Source organism: Lampris incognitus, chromosome 4 (assembly GCF_029633865.1).
Source record: "Lampris incognitus isolate fLamInc1 chromosome 4, fLamInc1.hap2, whole genome shotgun sequence".
Taxonomy (NCBI): Eukaryota; Metazoa; Chordata; class Actinopteri; order Lampriformes; family Lampridae; genus Lampris; species Lampris incognitus.
This window is the reverse complement of record NC_079214.1, coordinates 27352017-27370032: the sequence shown is the minus strand read 5'-3', so window position 1 is coordinate 27370032 and position 18016 is coordinate 27352017. Positions and strand designations below refer to the sequence as shown.

Genomic DNA, 18016 nt, shown 5'->3' with positions numbered 1-18016 from the left:
ATTTGATATCATGTGGGGAGTGCTATGACAAATAGGTCCCCCTCCCACCCAACTTTCATCAAAATTGGGCCAGCGGTGTCTGAGATATTGTACAGATGAGGCCCGATCTGTAGTCCCCCCCCCTCTTCAATCGTCCCCAATAAGTAGCACCTTGTACTGCCAAGCATCACGAGGAAACATCATGTGCACAGTACAATCAAATTTGAAGACCAAGTTCAATTTGAAGATTAAACTTGACCAAACATAAAAAAGATACTTAACAAATGAATATATATATATTTTTTTTTATTGAGGGGTTTAGCACAAAAACATCCATGTATGACTTTGCGACATAGGAAAATACCATAGCTTCATTACAGACTTACATTTCATCCTCAAAGTTCAATTTCAATGACTATTCATATTTATTGATGACAAAAATATCCAGACCTGCTGAACATTTCAAAAGCTGAGAAACAAATACAGCAATGCAAAATTTGCAACCAAGTATAAATTAGTGATTGCAAATATGAGCATTTCAAAGCCTGTACAGCAGCTACATACTTTACAGCAAAATGGAGCACCTAGTCATTTTTTTAAACAATTACTACAACAACTTTTACAACAGCTCTACAAAGAAACATGCTGAGTTTTTTACCGTCCTCAAAAAAAAAAGTTGGTTTTAACAACCTTTTGATTGACAAATGTTCTTGGTAGCCAGTGGAAAAAAAGTGAAACTGAAATTACTGGAACGTGGCTAAATTTGTAATAAATGCAATCAAGTTATAATTATTATTATATTAGCTGCAGAAACTGGTAAACATTTAAACTCTGATGTGCTCACCTTGTATTAGGGCTGTTAATGAATATTCCAAATTCGAATATATAACCGAATTATAAAAACAAAAAAAAACTGTGAAAATTAATATTAATTAGTAAAAAAAAAAAAAGTAGCACTACCACGGCTGTCTGCCTCGCGAATTCTCTGCTGCACTGAATACGCTGCATGACGTACAGGAGTCACACTGTCATTTTCATAGGTTCAAAATGAAATTTAGGTAGGTAGAGAGAGAGAGAGAGAGAGAGAGAGAGAGAGAGACACACACATGCGAGATTCTAGCTATGAGAGAGAAATAACAAGAAAAAAGATGGAAGATCACAAGTTTTGTGACTATGCAATACTCTGAATGTTATTTCGAGGGGCTTAGTAGTGGTAGTTGTCATGGCGAAACCTCTTGTTGTAGGCATTGTATCCCTGGTTGTAACCCTGAGGGCCTGATTGATACCCACTACTTTGCTCCCAATGCCTTTTTCTGTCTCGCCGCTGTTGGTACTCAGGATACTCCCCGCCCCTACCCCTTTCTGTATTCCTTTGCCAGTCACAGCCTCTGTTCCCATGATGGTCCTGAAACCTAGAGTGGGAAATATAAATATTTCAATAGACAAATATTCAGAATGTAACTGCATTATTCAATATGGCAGGATAATAGTGAGCCAAATACCAGAAACCTCATCTGAAAAACCATCATTCAATCCTACTTTGGCTCTTATCAATTAGCCGGTCTCATTGGTCCCTTTTCTAGCCAAAACCCTAGAATGAGCATCATACAATTAGCTTTCCTCCGTTCTCTCTCAAAACAGTCTACTTGATCCTTATCAGTCTGGCTTTAAAAGTGGTCACTCCCCTGAAACTACTCCTCCTGCAATCACTGGGACACTCTTCAATGCATTATTGGGCCTGGGCATTGGTCCCACTGGGCAGAAGTGGTTTAAAAATCATACCTGATGGGGAGGTTGCACCACATTTCATGGAGGGGTCAGGTCTCCAGCACTAGACGGGTTACGACAGATATGCCTCAAGTGCTTGGCCCTCTCCCTTTTTACAATCCATACACTCTCTATTGGCTCAGTAAGCCACACATGGCTTTTCCTATCATTCCTATGCAGATGACGTCAAACTTTATTTTCCACCAGAAGACACTAAGGTGTTGGCGAGGGTTGCTGCTTGTCTTACTGACATATCTACTTAGATGAGGGAATGGTACCCCCAGCTCAGTTTGCCCAAAACGGAGCCACTGGTCATTGGTTATGGTTGGTTATTAGTTAAATAATGGACATTCAAACTCTGCAAATAAATAGCTCTGAAACAGATTGTTAAACAGCCAAGATATTCACATAACATCGATCTGCAGACCCAGGTGAGCAAGTCTCACTTTACCTCAGTCTGTTACACTTCAATAAAATTAATTTGCATTACTTTTAATGACGAGAAACAGATCTCAGGTAGTATGTAGGAGCCATCTCAAAAGTGGCATTGGAGTGAGATTTAAATTTACTATCGTCATTAAGACAAACCCTTTCTTCTCCAATTACCATTTTAAGTGGTTTGATATCTCTAGATCAGGTTGTTGAATGAAAATTTTAGTAAGTTTCCAGTTTCCATACTAACTTCAATCTTAAAAGTCGTTTGCAAAGTTTGAATGACCGTTAGAAAACCAGATGTATCCATGCTGAGGTACATTTATTCTGACACCAATGCAACAACATGTTGCACGCATGAAGCATAGACAATCGTTTTCACCGTCATAAAAACTGAGAAATTAAAAACAGCATACTTAATGAGGCTATAAATATATTACAACAATATCATATTATTTACAACAACGGCGTCAATATCAAAGGTGTTTAGAAAGTGTTTTTTTCAAACGATCGAATTCTCTAGTCTTTAATTTTAATAACTAAATGACGTGCGCTACCTGTTGCCCCTGCCTCTTGCATTTCCACTTCCACTACCCCTCCAATTGTCCACAATAGGTGGAGGGTCATCTGGCCGACGGACATATTCCTGATATGCTTCATCTTCCGACGAAAATCTGTGTTTAAATTGCTCCTCGTAGTTGGGCATTTGGTCTGTTGCCTCGGTCATTCTGAAATGGAAAAGCAAAATGTTAAAACAGTTATGCGACAACGGAGACCATGACAGAGCGTTAGCTATTAGCTTAGCTACGCATTTAAGCTTTGTACCAACGTAGATTAATTACAGCTGTAAACATCAATAAAACAGAGGGAAGACTTCTTTCATGCTAGCTAATTACATGACATGTTGATATGTAATGTATTTGACACTCGTTACTACTGAATTAACGCTACCTAATAAACGGATGCGCAGATACGTCTCAGAAACGGTGCCGGCAGTTGTACGTCGCCGAAAACATTCCCCTGGAATTCACGGACCAATTGTATCGTTTCCGGGGGCGCACTAATGACTAGTCCCCGAGCCACACACCTGTAATGTTGATAGCCAATTCATTGTGTGCTGACCTGAAGCAAGACAAACACCCATATCAGCCTGGGCCATAGATTAAACCAACAAACCGTTGCTTTAAAGTTTACTCCAAAGTATTCTGTCATTATTGGGTCAGACTAAATCACTGCTTAAAACGTACCCTCACTTTAGTAGGCAAATACTCCTCGTTCTGTGGCACTCTCGATTTAGAGTACTACTTGCAGCAAGGAGACAATCGTCTTGGCCTGTGAAACGAAAATGTAAGTTCACCCCGAATTGACTCTCGCGAAGCACCACTTTGGACGCTCACGGGTCAGATTTCTGTTTTCGCTCTGTATCTTTGTGTTCGCCACTTCAATGCGTTGTTTTGTCTCGCTTTCGGAATTGCACTTTTTCTGCATTGGAGATGCCCTAAACGCTTAGGGTAGGTAGTGGTGGGCGGGGGGGGGGGGTTGAGTGTGGGTGGTAAAACCATGAGCAGGTGGAAGCCGCTCAGTGTCGCTGCTGCAGCCGCTGCTCTCCCAAGCCTCATAATAAGAAACACAATCCCACAAGGGAGATCAGAGAAGTCCGGCGCGGCAGCACAGTGAAATGCAAACACTTAACTTAATTTGCTAATTTTATTATTTGCTCATCTTTTAAGGCAGTCAGCTAGAAGACACTGTATACTGGGGATTGTATTGCCGAGAAAAGAAAGGGGAAAAAAACTTCCTGAAATGGAAGGGGCACCGTGAGAGGCTTGACACCCCGGTGAATCGAGTTTACGAAGAAGTGTTCTCATATTTCAGAGCCCGCTAGGACGAGGACTGGTTCGAAGCTCCTGGTCGAGAGAAATGAACTCTAAGTGGCTGATCGCCAGTGGACTTTAACTGAATTTTTTTGGGGGGGAAATAATTTTGTTTTGTTGAGGGCAGACCCTACGCGAGATCAGAGCCTATATTAAAGGAGTTGTACGTAAAGTCAGTGGCAATGGGGTAAGTAATCCTGAGAGCGCCGCTCTTTAGAACATAGTGTAACACCTGAAATATTCTCGGTAGGCTGTAGTGGAAATGGGGCAAATGGCTTGACAACTGTTCAGTTCTTCTCAAGTGTGTGGTTTTTTTTTCTTTTATTTTGAATACATTTTCATCGCTGCTGTTGTTGCACGAATGCGTCCCCCTGTGCGCGTTTTAAATTGCGAGCTGTCCTCTGCCCGTTCCGTGATAGTCATACGTTAATTAGGTTGCTAATAGTCTTTATTCCAAGTAGTGTCATCTAATTTAGTCTAGCTTTCCATAGTAGTCCGTGTCATATTCTGATTTTTCGCTTTTTGGTGGCGTATTTGTGGGTTTTTAAAAAAAATTATTTTTCTCTTACCAAATTTGTATTGTAGTCTCTAAATGCAGATCGATCATCAATACTAAATGGTAAAAGATTAAACGTGCATCCTCGTTATTAGTAACTATCTTAATGTCTCTGGGGTAAAGGGCTGGGGGTGGTCGGTAAGATGTGATGGTGTCAGAGTCACCACTACCCACGCACGGGCAATGTCGTGCACGGCTAATATGTGTGCTTACGTGTTCAGTGTGTCCCTCAGAGACGAGGGTAGTTTACTTGTATGGCTGCTGACAGTGGGTGTATGATTCTCTCTGTCGTCTGCTGTAATGTGGTAGTTTAGTATTTACAGTGCATTGCCTCAATTAGCCTACATGGTCAGTGGGGCTCAGTCACACCTGCATCCACATTACATTAATTAATCTCACTAGGAGTTGGTTTTATTTTGATCACAAATGATACAATGGCTCAAATCATCTCAAATTTCCCTTTCTCAAACATAACTAACGAAGTAACTTCTAAAATTTGGGGGGGGGTGCTTAAGAATTTCTTAATGACACTACCAAGCCTTTAATTTTGTTAAACCCCAAAGCTCTGCCAGAATGGTTAAGCCACACTACAAGTTTCAAATTACAGGTACCAACCCATGCCACAGTGTCTGTTTTCCCATGGACAGACACGTTTATGTGGGAGAAACCAGTTTGACAGTCCCGACTCCTTCCCCAAGCTTCAGCATACTCACCGAGCTGGTTCAGACTGGAAAGATGTTGATGGTTGCATTATCTTTGCGAGTGATATGATATTGCCCCAGTGGACCTGCAGCATGACAGCCAAGCACATAATCCTAGTTTGTACTGAGTGAGAGAGAAACCATTTCTCCTTTTAATATGACCCACTCTCATTCACTAGCTCTGATTTAACAACATAAATTATTGTGTTGTAGTGTTGTTATTCTATGTTAAATACACTGAGAGAGTCACAAGACTGGAATAAAATTCCATGTTTGTGCGAACCTACATGGACAATATACATGATTCTGGTTCTGATGAATGTTAAACATATTTTGGGACATTGTTGCAAGTGATCGAGCAAGTGCCTCCTGTCAGTTTGATAAAAAGAAGTTTTCCTCCACCAAAAACGGAACATGTGCTTGTCTATTTTTTTATTGTGCAGAGTATCAAAGTATCATAATTACATTCAGGCGAGTTATGCAATTGTGTCTCATCATGTGTGATTTACTGATTACTACACCAGGTTTGTGTGTGTGCGCGCACGCATGTGCATGTTTGTAGAGGTGTTGAACAACCCTGGAGCTGGATTATTGATTAAGTTATAGATTAACCATCACACACACACACACACACACACTCTCTCTCACACACACACACACACACACACACACACACACACACACACACACACACACACACACACACACACACACACACTATCAGTAACATTCCATTGCATCCTGCTGCTATAGGTCATTTCATTGATAGTTGTCACACACTCAGACAAACTGTCAGCACCCCCTCAACCTTGACCCAATAGAAAGGTCAGCATGTGGGTCATATGGCTTAGGCCATTCGACAGTGCTGAAATGTCCCCGTTTCTTTTGATGGGTAGAATGCTAAGCTCAGAATGAATGGAGAGTGGAACATAGTTATATTACTTCAAAAACAGCCAGCCTATGTAGGGAGAAAACTGGTGCCACAAATTATATTTATCCAAGCTCGCTGTATTCAGACCATGGAGTTATTTTTTTTCCTTCTTATATAAACGAGTAGCGAGAAAGTGGTGGTAAATTCTAGTGTGAGTAGTTTCCCCCATCTCGACCGTTGCATTTCTCCCTGGTTCTGGAAAAATCCAAAACATTGCCTGGAATCCCCAAAGCCCCTGCTGACTGAATAAAGGGTCACTGACAGCAAGGCAATGAGCATATTGCTATTTAAAGTAAGCTGCAGTGAGAGTCCCACTGCTAACATAGGGCTAGATGGTAATCTCCTAGCCGGCCTGAGAATGACGGCTATTGGCTTATGCCCATTGATTAGACTGTGTGACGTGGTAGGGGTGGCTCTCTTGGCTGCTCAGGGAGCTCTAGGTACAACGAGGGGGAGGAGGAAAGGGCTGTTTGTCAAGCTAAGCACGGCGTTACGTCCTCCTCTGTCTGTGACTGGAGGGAGGGGAGGTGGGTGTGGTGGGCTCGCAGTGGAACTGCATGCTTACTGTAAAACTCAGTAAATGAAAGGGGATAGACTGACGGGGATTGGACGTCTCCTCACCAGATGGTTGAGGGATAGTAGGCCATCTGCTGCGGGGCTGTACTTCTGTGGAGACCTCCTCTCTCCCATTCTCCTCCTCTTTGAGATTAAGAAATGCCTCATCTGCTAGTGCCTTAGCAGGATGAGCCAGGAGCCATATAGTTGCGCGTTTGAGTCTGGCTTGTGGCTTCTCTCTCTCTCTCTCTCTGTATCTTTTGTTTTTACTGTGTATGGGGATTGTTGTGTTTCACTATGTATATGAGTATCTACTACTACTTTCGGCTGCTCTCGTTAGGGGTCGCCACAGCGGATCATCCGTTTCCATCTCTTCCTGTCCTTTGCATCTTCCTCTGTCACACCAGCCACCTGCATGTCCTCTCTCACCACATCCATAAACCTCCTCTTTGGCCTTCCTCTTTTCCTCTCCCCTGGCAGCTCCATATTCAGCATCCTTCTCCCAATATACCCAGCATCTCTTCTCCACACATGTCCCAACCATCTCAGTCTTGTCTCTCTTGCTTTGTCTCCAAACCGTCCAACCTGAGTGGTCCCTCTAATATAATCATTCCTAATCCTGTCCTTCTTCGTCTCTCCCAATGAAAATCTTAGCATCTTCAACTCTGCCACCTCCAGCGTCACCTCCTGTCTTTTTGTCAGTGCCACCGTCTCCAGAGCATATGACATATCTGGTCTCACAACCATTTTGTAACCTTCCCTTTAACTCTTGCTGGTACCCTTCTGTCGCAAATCACTCCTGACACTCTTCTCCACCCACTCCACTCTGCCTGAACTCTCTTCTTCACCTCTCTCTAGACTCCCTATTACTTTAGACAGTTGACCCCAAGTATTTAAACTCATACGCCTTCATCACCTGTACTCCTTGCATCCTCATCATTCCACTGTCCTCCCTCTCATTCACGCATATGTATTCTGTCTTGCTCCTACTGACTTTCATTCCTCTTCTCTCGAGTGCATACCTCCACCTCTCTAGGCTCTCCTCTACCTGCAACCTACTCTCGCTACAGATCACAGTGTCATCTGCAAACAACATAGTCCACAGAGAATCCTGCCTGATCTGGTGTGTCAACCTGTCCATCACCATTGCAAACAAGAAAGGGCTCAGAGCCGATCCTTTATGTAATCCCACCTCCACCTTGAACCCATCTGTCTTTCCAATCGCACACCGCACCACTGTCACACTTCCCTCGTACATATTCTGTACTACTCCTACATACTTCTCCACAACTCCCGACTTCCTCATACAATACCACACCTCCTCTCTCCACACCCTGTCATATGTTTCCACAAAGACACAATGTAACTCCTTCTGGCCTTATCTATACTTCTCGATCAACATTCTCAAAGCAAACTTCACATCTGTGGTGCTCTTTCATGGCATGAAACCATACTGCTGCTCGCTAATCATCACCTCTCCTCTTAACCTAGCTTCTATTACTCTTTCCCATATCTTCATGCTGTGGCCGATCAACTTTATACCTCTGTAGTTGCTACAGTTCTGCACATCGCCCTTATTCTTGAAAATCGGTACCATTATATTTCTTCTCACTCTTCAGGCATCATCTCACTTTCTAAGATTGTGTTAAACAATCTAGTTAAAAACCCCACTACCATCCATCTCCTAAATATCCATCTGCTAAACATCTCCATGACTCCACAGGTATGTCATCTGGACCAACTACCTTTCCACTCTTCATCCTCTTCATAGCTACCCTCACTTCATCCTTACTAATCCACCGCACTTCCTGATAAACTATCCCCGCATCATTCCACCTTCTCTCTCTCTCATTTTCTTCATTCATCAGCCCCTTAAAGTACTCCTCCCACCTTCTCAACACACTCTCCTCACTTGTCAGCACATTTCCATCTCTATCCTTGATCGCCCTAACCTGCTGCACAGCCTTCCCAGCTTGGTCCCTCTGTCTAGCCAGTCAGTACAAGTCCTTTTCTCCTTCCTTAGTCTCTAACCTCTCATACAGCTCACCATACGCTTTTTCCTTTCCCTTTGCCACCTCTCTCTTCGCTTTACACTGCATCTCCTTGTACTCACTATGTATATGAGTATCTTTATTAATGTTGCTATCTTAATGTGAAGGAAAATTGGACCATTAAAGACTTGGTTAAAGGTCAAGGTCTCTCTCTCTGACTGTCTGTCCGTCTCTCTCTCGCGCGCTGTCTGTGTCTGTCTGTCTGTCTGTCTGTCTGTCTGTCTGTCTGTCTGTCTATCTATGTCTGTCTCTCTATCTTTCTGTGTGTCTGTCTGTCTCAATTCAATTCAATATTCAATTCAATATTTGCTTTATTGGCATGACATCCACTTTTGTACATATTGCCAAAGCATGTAAAACAACAGCACAACAGCAACGATGATTGTAGTAACAGCAACAACAACAGTGATTATGATATCAAACAACAACAGTAGCAATAATAGTTTATGGTTCCGCGGCCTAGCTGGCAAGAACACGGCACCAACAACACCGAGGCCGTGCGCTTGTCCTCATAGGTGCACTCATTGAGAATGTGTGCACCTACAGCCCTCACGTCACCCCAGACCAAAAGCGTCTGCCAAGAGGCATTCGCTAAATAATGACAATAGCAAATAACAACCAATAATGGGTGCCGTCACCCACTGTCTCTCAGGTTGTGGCAGGAAAATATAAATCTTGTTGCAATGCTCGCCGCTGGCCCCTCTCCCAGGACCACCCGCAGCTTACCTGCGTCGTCCATTTCCTGGTACACTGGAATCACATGTTCCAGCTCCTTGACAAAAGTCTGTCACTGTTTTTCACATTTAAGTAGAAAGTGCACCTCTGTCTCCACCTCATCTGTTATGCATTGACCACATATTCGTTGCTCTTTTGGCAACCATGTCTTTTTATGTCTCCCCTTTTCAATGGCTAGACTGTGGTCACCGAGCCTGTATTTGGTGAGGATCTGTCGCTGCTTCCTGTCTCTGACAGTTAAGAGGTATTCTTCCAAATCATAGTTTTGTTTTTACGGCCCGGTAGACTTCTAGTTTGTTTTGAGTTTTGATTTCAGCGTTCCAATGTTTCAGATAATTGTTCTTGCTTTGTTTTATAGCCTGATTTATCTTCATGTTTGTTTGTTTTATAGCTGATTTATCCTTATGTTTGTTTGGAATGCAGTGCTGGCCTGAGGTTGGTTGGTCTTAGTATTTGTTAAAGGGTTAGTGAGTCTCAGAACCAGCTGCTTCAGGACTCTTTTCGGGGTTCAGTTCTTGGGTTTTCAGAGCTTTAAAGTGGAATGTATTTGTTGGGCTTGTATTTAAGTGCATCCAGAAATTTAGAGATCTTTTTTGTACATTTATTAATAATGGAAACCGGCCTAATTCTGCCCTACATGCGTTGTTTGGTGTTTTCCTTTGTATTTTCAGAATCATTCTACAGAATTCAGCATGTAGGGTTTCTGCAGGATGCTTGTCCCATCTAGTGTAGCTGGAAAGACTGAGTGGACCTCATACCTCACTTCCATATGGTGCAATGGGCAGAATTACACTATCAAACAGTTTGCACCGGATGGAGATTGGTATATCAATGTTAAAGAATGTATTTTTAATTGCTTATAGAGCTCTGCGAGCTTTTTGTTTTAGGTTATTCACTGCCCCACTGAAACTCCCCGATGCTGTAATAATTAGACCAAGGTAAGTATACTGCATCGTATGCTCTAAGGTGATTCTACCTAGAGTTAACTGGTATCTATTTTCCTGACATCTGGGCTTGTCTCTCTCTCTCTCTCTCCACTGGATTTTACATTGCTCTCCACAGTGTACGATGTATGACATGGCAGGGCCCTTAGAGTCTATTTAGAAGGTTTAGAAAGCTGAAACAAAAATATTCACAGCAAATTTGTCTGAAGTAATATTGACAAATGATGTTTTTGACTGGCTACCTCTCAATAATGTGGCGATGATTTGGGGATGATTGTTGTTGCTTTCAAAAGACGTTAACACATGAGAAAATGCTGAGAAAGGCTCATTAGTGATGTGGCTATGAGGACTGAGCAGGTAGAGCCATCCATTCTTCATTTCACTCGGCTGAAACAGTCATTGAATTATATCACCTTTACTATATAAAATGCAACTTGATTGATTGATTGATAATGCAGCCTTTAAGACCAGGGAATGGCATTTAAGTTATAATTTTATCATAATAACCAAAATCCCAGATGAAATCTAGTCTCATATCACAATATTGATGTATGGCCTGGTTCTAGATTACATGACCCTTTTTACACCCGGCTATGAGGAAAAAAGTGCATGCAGAGCTGCTGCTCTTATTGTTACTGACAAGTTTACTCATGTTATCAGTACTGTATTTTGAATATTCTTTGGCTAATGAGGGATCTTGAAGTCCACACTTCTGTTGTTTAGCTGAGGAGGAAAAACAGCCCATTCGACCCCTGACACCAAAGTGGCCCCCTATAGGATAAAAGCCCAGGTGGTGTTGGGATGGGTGATGCCAGGGGGCTCTCCTCCCCTGTGTGCGCCGCTCCTTCACACATAATGGTGTCCTTGCTAATGAGGCGGCTCTGCACTCCAGTAGACCTCGCAGGTATAATGGCAAGCTCTTCATCTAACAGATGATCTGGATCAAACTGACGGATGACAATTCATGTAATTAACCCCAGACTGTGAGGGTTATACTTTTTTCTCCCCACCCATGAACTCAACATTGGCTGGAGAAACCACAACAAATTTGTTCCTGTTTTTCCATCACTCACTTCAACCATGTCGGTGCCACCACTTCTATGTAGTTTGTGGCCTAGTTGTATGTAACTTGTACAGCTCTCTCCCCTTTCTGACAGGGAGAATGTTCTTTTGTTCCCTAGTCTCATTGAAGCGCCCTTTTTTTTTATAATGTCTCCTCAACCTAGTGTTATTAGCACTGCCAGATGAAAGGAAAAAGTTTAAGCTCGATTTTGGTGTTCTTCCTCATGCATAATTTGGCAAAGGCCCTGCATGGCCTATGATTACAAGGCACGCCTAATACACTGAAATGCAAAATGTTTCTTTGTCGCACAGTTTAGTTTTATTTGTTAGCCCTTGCCCATAGATATTCAGAACTTAGAAAATATCTAGAGAAATGTTGTGTGCCTGCTGATTGGTGTCGTCTTAGCTCGAAAAGTACAAGTTGCACTGAGAAAAAGTTTTCATAATGAGCATCTTAAGGCTTCAGTGAAGATGCTGATGTGTACCTACTGTTTACTGTGAGGGGCCATACAAGCCAGAGTGATAAGAAATGTCTGCGGAAGGAGAGTGTATATGTGTGAGAGTGAAAATATATGTATGTGAAAGGAGAATGTATGTGTGTGTGAAAGGAGGCTGTATGTGTATGAGAGTCAAATGTGAAAGGAGACTGTATTTGTGTGAGAGCCCCCCCCCCCCCCGAATGAATTATGGCTTGTAGGGCCCCTCACAGTTGACGGTATACGTACAAGCTGTCGGAGTTAAAAAAAACTGCCATCGTCTGTTTTTGAGAAGAACTTCAGAGCTCAGTTTAACATAGCAATCTATGGGAGTTAGCGCTATCTGTGCTTGGGAGGCAATTTATTCAAAAACCGTAAGTCATGTCACAATGAGAGTCACACTGAGAAAGAACACATTTCTTTACGCTTTGATATGTAAATTGTACCTGATGGTTGGAAACGGGGTATTTAAAGAGGTTTCTTGGGGAGGGATGGCAGTTAAGAGCGTAGGTCATGTGACGCACTCTACTTCTGAACATTCCACCCAATATACACCGATTATAAACTCTGAAACTGTCTTAAAAAGCATAAAACGTAAGCTGCGATTTACACTACCCCCCTCCTTCGGGAAGCGCGTCCCCGCGCTTAAGCATATCAGCTCCTTCACGCGTCTGGGCGCATGTGCTTCCGATGGCCTCACCATTCCACTTCTAACACCAATGTAGCGAATTTGGGGGGCAGCCCGGGAACCGCCACAGCCGGGATGCGAACCCGGATCTCCCGCGCCGCGGGAAACATAGCTAACCGCTTGACTAAAGGGTCCAACCCGTTAGCTAACGGCCAACGTGTCTACTTATCCATGCACGTTACATATGATCTGGCAATTAACACAATTATTATTCTTGGAAAGTTCTTTTTACATAAGAACAGATTCCTGAAAACGTAGCCAAACTTCTGCATATTTCATAGGGAACTGTGTCATTATTTTGCATCACTGAGATTAATGGAGAAGAAGAATGCTATGGACCTCTCTGACTTGATATAAGAACTTGAACTTGCAGAGAACCCCTAGGACTCTTCTCTCTTTATTATTATTATTATTATTATTATTCTCTCTTATGTTTTATGTTTGTTGTGTGTAGAATTTAAACGCGTCAACAACAAAAGAAGAGTACATCTGTCACCATCTTACAATGCTGGGATTGCAAACATTCCCCAATCCTCTGTGACTAGTACACATGGCCATTAAATATGTAGTTAATGGTCAGGCCTGTTTGCATATGAAACTGATTGTTGGTTTTGGTCGTTATGCCACTGTATTGTTTATAAGGGTGGGGATACCTGCAGTCAGTTTAGACTGAAGAGGTCACTTAGATGAGTGATAAAACATTTCTCTCAATAAATGTTGTGTGCAGATGAGCTGGTTCAACTTTCTTCGATTTCGCTGCCATGGCTGCTCAAATCGCTAAGAAAAGTCATAGCACTCCACTCTCGATTGAACCACATGTTTATGTATAATTTGCAGGGGTTTTCTCAAAGCTACGAGACTCGTTACGTGCCGAAGTTTGTACGGAATAAGTATGATGAATAATGTGTCTGCTTTGCACAACAGACATAATAACTGACATGGTCTTGGTCACAGCCTGTGCTCTGCTGAGTTGTCTTTGCTGTTGTGTTGGTGTTGTGTGCTGCAGCAATAAGGCTTAAGCAGTAATGCGCTATAAGCTAACAAACCCATTATGATGCTTGCTTAACTGAAAAACTTTAAAGAAATATATTCTGTTTGGGGAAAAAAATAGTCTTGCTATTATCAGGGCAATTTATCAGAGCTGGTTTGCCACATCAGATAACTGACCATAATGTTGTGTAACTCGCAGCTGGTGTTGCCTGTGCAAGTGTCAGATTGTTCTGTGGAGAATTCAGAAAGGACGACTAGGGCTGGGCAATTCAGTATTATCGTATCGGGATGAGGGTTGGATATTGATATGTTGTTGTCTAAATTAACGGTAATGAGAATCTGTTGCCTAACATTTCTCTCAAAATGAGGTCTGAAATAGCTGAGGAATTATTATTTGAAAAAACTAGTTTTGGTTTGACATTATACTTTACATTACCAAACAGTTCAATGTGATGAACCTCAGCTGGGTTCTTAAATATGGTATTTTTACATATGTAGGCAGATCTGTCGTGTAAAATTCCTTTATGGTTATCGTGATATATTTTCCATATCACACAGAACAATTCATCAGACTAGGTTATGGTTGCCGGCCCTACTGTTGTCTCTATGAATCTACATCTATTTACACCTGGACACATGATTCACTTCTCTCTGTACAGGGCCTTCTCTTTTTCTGCTCAGACTGTGAATATGTTCTCTCTATCTCTTGCTCTCCTTGACACCTGCTTAACTGTGGGGAGAAAGGGACCATGTGTACCTTTTTTTGACAGCTGGTTTCACTCGGAAGTCTCATTAGGTGCTGCCAGTGTTGTCACCCAGGAGTGAATCCCCCCTCCCCCCATATGGTGCAAAAAGGAAATTAATAACACGACTATATCAAAAATCTTTTCTCTGTCTCCGTGTGAGATTTCAAAACTACTGGAGATTATTTGGACACAGTGTATTGTTGAGAGAGAGTAGGTTTATGCCCACCTACACCAGTATGTATATGTATGTCTTGCCTGGGGTCGGGGGTCGGTGTGTGTTTGTGTAAGAGATTTTATCATTGACAGTGACTTCCGTAACAGGTAAAGTGACATTCCAGTGATGGCTCCTAATGGGATTGTGCAAAATGTTCCCAGGCAAATAACTGAGCAGGTAGGACTGCTCACTTGCAGGGCGGCTTTATGGGCAGCGGCCACCATTCTTTTGTACATTGAACTGTTTTAAAGGTCTGCCTCAGGCTTTCAAATGAGTTATCAGTACACTAACTGTTGCCATGCACCTGTTGGAGCTGTGTAAGATTGAATTTAGATAAAGAAAGCAGTTTCAGAGGATGAGCCCGGAGTGACACCTCTAACTTGTGATTCCAGAGTCGGCTGTTTTTCCGCTCTTGATAACTTGACTGGAAAATCAGGTCCAACTGTAGCCACATGCATTGCATTAGACAATTGCAGTATATCTGCAACCGCATTTGGCAAAATTCTGCCCAAAGTCTCATTGTCTTGAAGAGGGCAGCCATTCTGACTCTGCCTCTACTCAAGTCATTTCTAAATTCAAGATCATAGATACCCTGATATGCACATTTCAGATTATCATTTTGTAAGCAACATTTTCAGAAAATTCCGGACTTGATGGATGGTGTGTGTGTGTGTGTGTGTGTGTGTGTGTGTGTGTGTGTGTGTGTGTGTGTGTGTGTGTGTGTGTGTGTGTGTGTGTGTGTTTGTGTGTGTGTGTGTGTGTGTGTGTGTGTGTGTGTGTGTGTGTGTTTGTGTGTGTGTGTGTGTGTGTGTGTGTATACATTGTTAAAAGAAACACTCAATGGTAGGAAAACTGCTCAACAAATAAGGAGCAAAATAATCCAGCGATTCAAGTAAATTCTTTATGAGACAGTACAAGCCTGTTTCGTGTGTCACGCACTGATTGCTTATGGCATGAAACAAGCTTGTACTGTCTCATAAACAATTTACTTGACTCACTGAATTATTTATATATATATATATATTCACATTGGCAGATGCTGAGTGTGTGACGCATGAAACAAGCTTGTACTGCAATGTATTAAAGTTTTTTTTCCTATATCTATCCTAATATTCCGCTCCTCATTTGTTGAGCACTTTTATCAACAACACCATTGATGGTTTCCGGAAAAAAACAACAACAAAACAAACGCTATATATATAGCCATCCATTTGCTTAACCGCTTATCCTGCTCTCAGGGTCGCTGGAGCCTATTCCAGCAGTCATTGGGCGGCAGGCGGGGAGACACTCTGGACAGGCCGCCAGGCCATCACAGGGCCGACACACACACACACACACACACACACACACACACACACACACACATACACACACACTCCTAGGGACAATTTAGTACGGCCAATTCACCTGACGTACATGTCTTTGGACTGTGGGAGGAAACTGGAGCCCCCGGAGGAAACCCATGCAGACACGGGGAGAACATGCAAACTCCACACAGACGACGACCCGGGATGACCCACCAAGGTTGGACTACCCCACCAAGGTTGGACTACCCCACCAAGGTTGGACTACCCCACCAAGGTTGGACTACCCCGGGGCTCGAACCCAGGACCTTCTTGCTGTGAGGCGGCCGCGCTAACCACTGCGCCACCGTGCCGCTTTTATTTATATATATATATATATATATATATACACACACACACACACACACACACACACACACACACACACACACATACATGTATATATGTATGCTTGTATATATGGATGCGTTTTTTTTTCTTACGTACATCACAGTTAGTCAGCAAAAAAGATTTAAGGGGTTTAAGAAAACAAGGCAGGCATCATTATTACCTGCTCCCTATCCCTCAGAGGTAACTTGATGCCGTTGGTTAAGCATGGTGTAGAAATGGCAGAGCAACCCTCAGTATTGCACAAATTTGCAGCTATAAACATGCACTGTTGACTTTTATAAAGATCATTGAAAGGCATTGCTCTGCTGATCTCGAGCTCCTTATGATTTAGTGTAGGCCTTTTTACCTGCCCAGGGAGCTAACGGCAATTACCATCGCCACTGTATACGTCCCCCCACATGCTAATACTAAGGTAGCACTTAAGCAGCTACAATGTGCCATCAGCAGACAACAGACCAAACACCTGGACGATGCCTTTATCATTGGTGGTGATTTTAATCAGGCTAACCTCAGGGCTGTATTGCCCAAATTCCATCAACATGTCTCCTGCCCCACTAGGGGACAAAACACCCTGGACCATCTCTATACAAACATCAAGGACTCATACAAAGCTACTCCCTGCCCTCATCTGGGGCATTCTGACCACCTCTGCCTGTTCCTGGCCCCAGCCTACAAACTCTTAATAAAACGGGTCAAGCCAGCAGTAAAGACAATCACTGTCTGGCCAGAAGGAGCAGTCTCTGAACTCCATGACTGTTTTGACAATACAGACTGGTGTATTTTTGCACATTCAGCTACCCATGGCTCCCATATAGACATTAATGAATAGACATCTGCTATACAAGCCTACATTAACTTTAACACTGAAAGTGTCACAATAAAAAAATCAATCTGTGCCTTTCCAAACCAGAAACTCTGGATGACCAGTGAGGTCCGGCAGCTGCTGAAAGTCCGGAATGCAGCGTTCAAGTCAGGTAACTGTGAGGCCTACAGCGCAGCCAGATTCAACCTCAAAAAGGGCATCAGAACAGCCAAACATAAATATTCCCTACGAATAGAGGACCACTTTCACAATAAGTCCGATCCCTGGCGAATGTGGTAAGGCATTCAGTCTATCACAGACTACAAAAGCTCCAATAGCGGTCCCACTGTCCATGACGCCTCCCTGCCAGACAAGCTAAATCATTTCTATGCCCGCTTCGACAAGGACAATACTGACCCAGCCACAAAAATCCCCAGCCACCCAGAAAACCAGGTGCTCAGTCTATCGATCACAGAGGTCAGAGAATCACTGTGCAGAGTGAACACACGGAAGGCTGCCGGACCAGACGGCATACCGGGTCGAGTCCTCCGGGAATGTGCTGACCAGCTGGCTTAGGTCTTCACAACTATATTTAACCTCTCACTGTCCCAATCCATAGTCCCGGCAGGCTTTAAGACCACCTCTATCATTCCTGTCCCCAAGAAACCAACATCCACATGTCTGAATGACTACCGACCCATAGCACTCACCCCTATTGCCATGAAGTGCTTTGAGAGACTGGTTCTGGCTCACATCAAAAACATTATCCGACCCACATCAGTTCACCTACCACCCCAAAAGGTCTACTGAGGATGCCAT

The 18016-nt window shown here is 42.9% G+C and overlaps 2 protein-coding genes across 2 annotated transcripts in view; one reads left to right on the top strand and one right to left on the bottom strand.

The window, feature by feature from the left end:
- Positions 1–268: 268 nt before the first annotated feature.
- On the bottom strand, positions 269–3180 carry LOC130111826 (RNA guanine-N7 methyltransferase-activating subunit-like protein). Its single transcript, XM_056279116.1, has 3 exons — positions 3130–3180; positions 2736–2906; positions 269–1391 (listed from the first exon to the last, which is right to left on the bottom strand). The coding sequence occupies exons 2-3, from the start codon at positions 2903–2905 to the stop codon at positions 1184–1186; spliced, it is 378 nt and encodes a 125-aa protein (XP_056135091.1). The 5' UTR covers position 2906; positions 3130–3180; the 3' UTR covers positions 269–1183.
- Positions 3181–4123: 943 nt separating this feature from the next.
- Positions 4124–18016, top strand: part of homer2 (homer scaffold protein 2) — a 42948-nt gene continuing 29055 nt past the window's right edge. Inside the window, exon 1 of the mRNA XM_056278946.1 lies at positions 4124–4239. Within this exon, the coding sequence (XP_056134921.1) occupies positions 4235–4239 (5 nt within the window). The 5' untranslated portion in view covers positions 4124–4234. The remainder of the gene's footprint in view (positions 4240–18016) is intronic.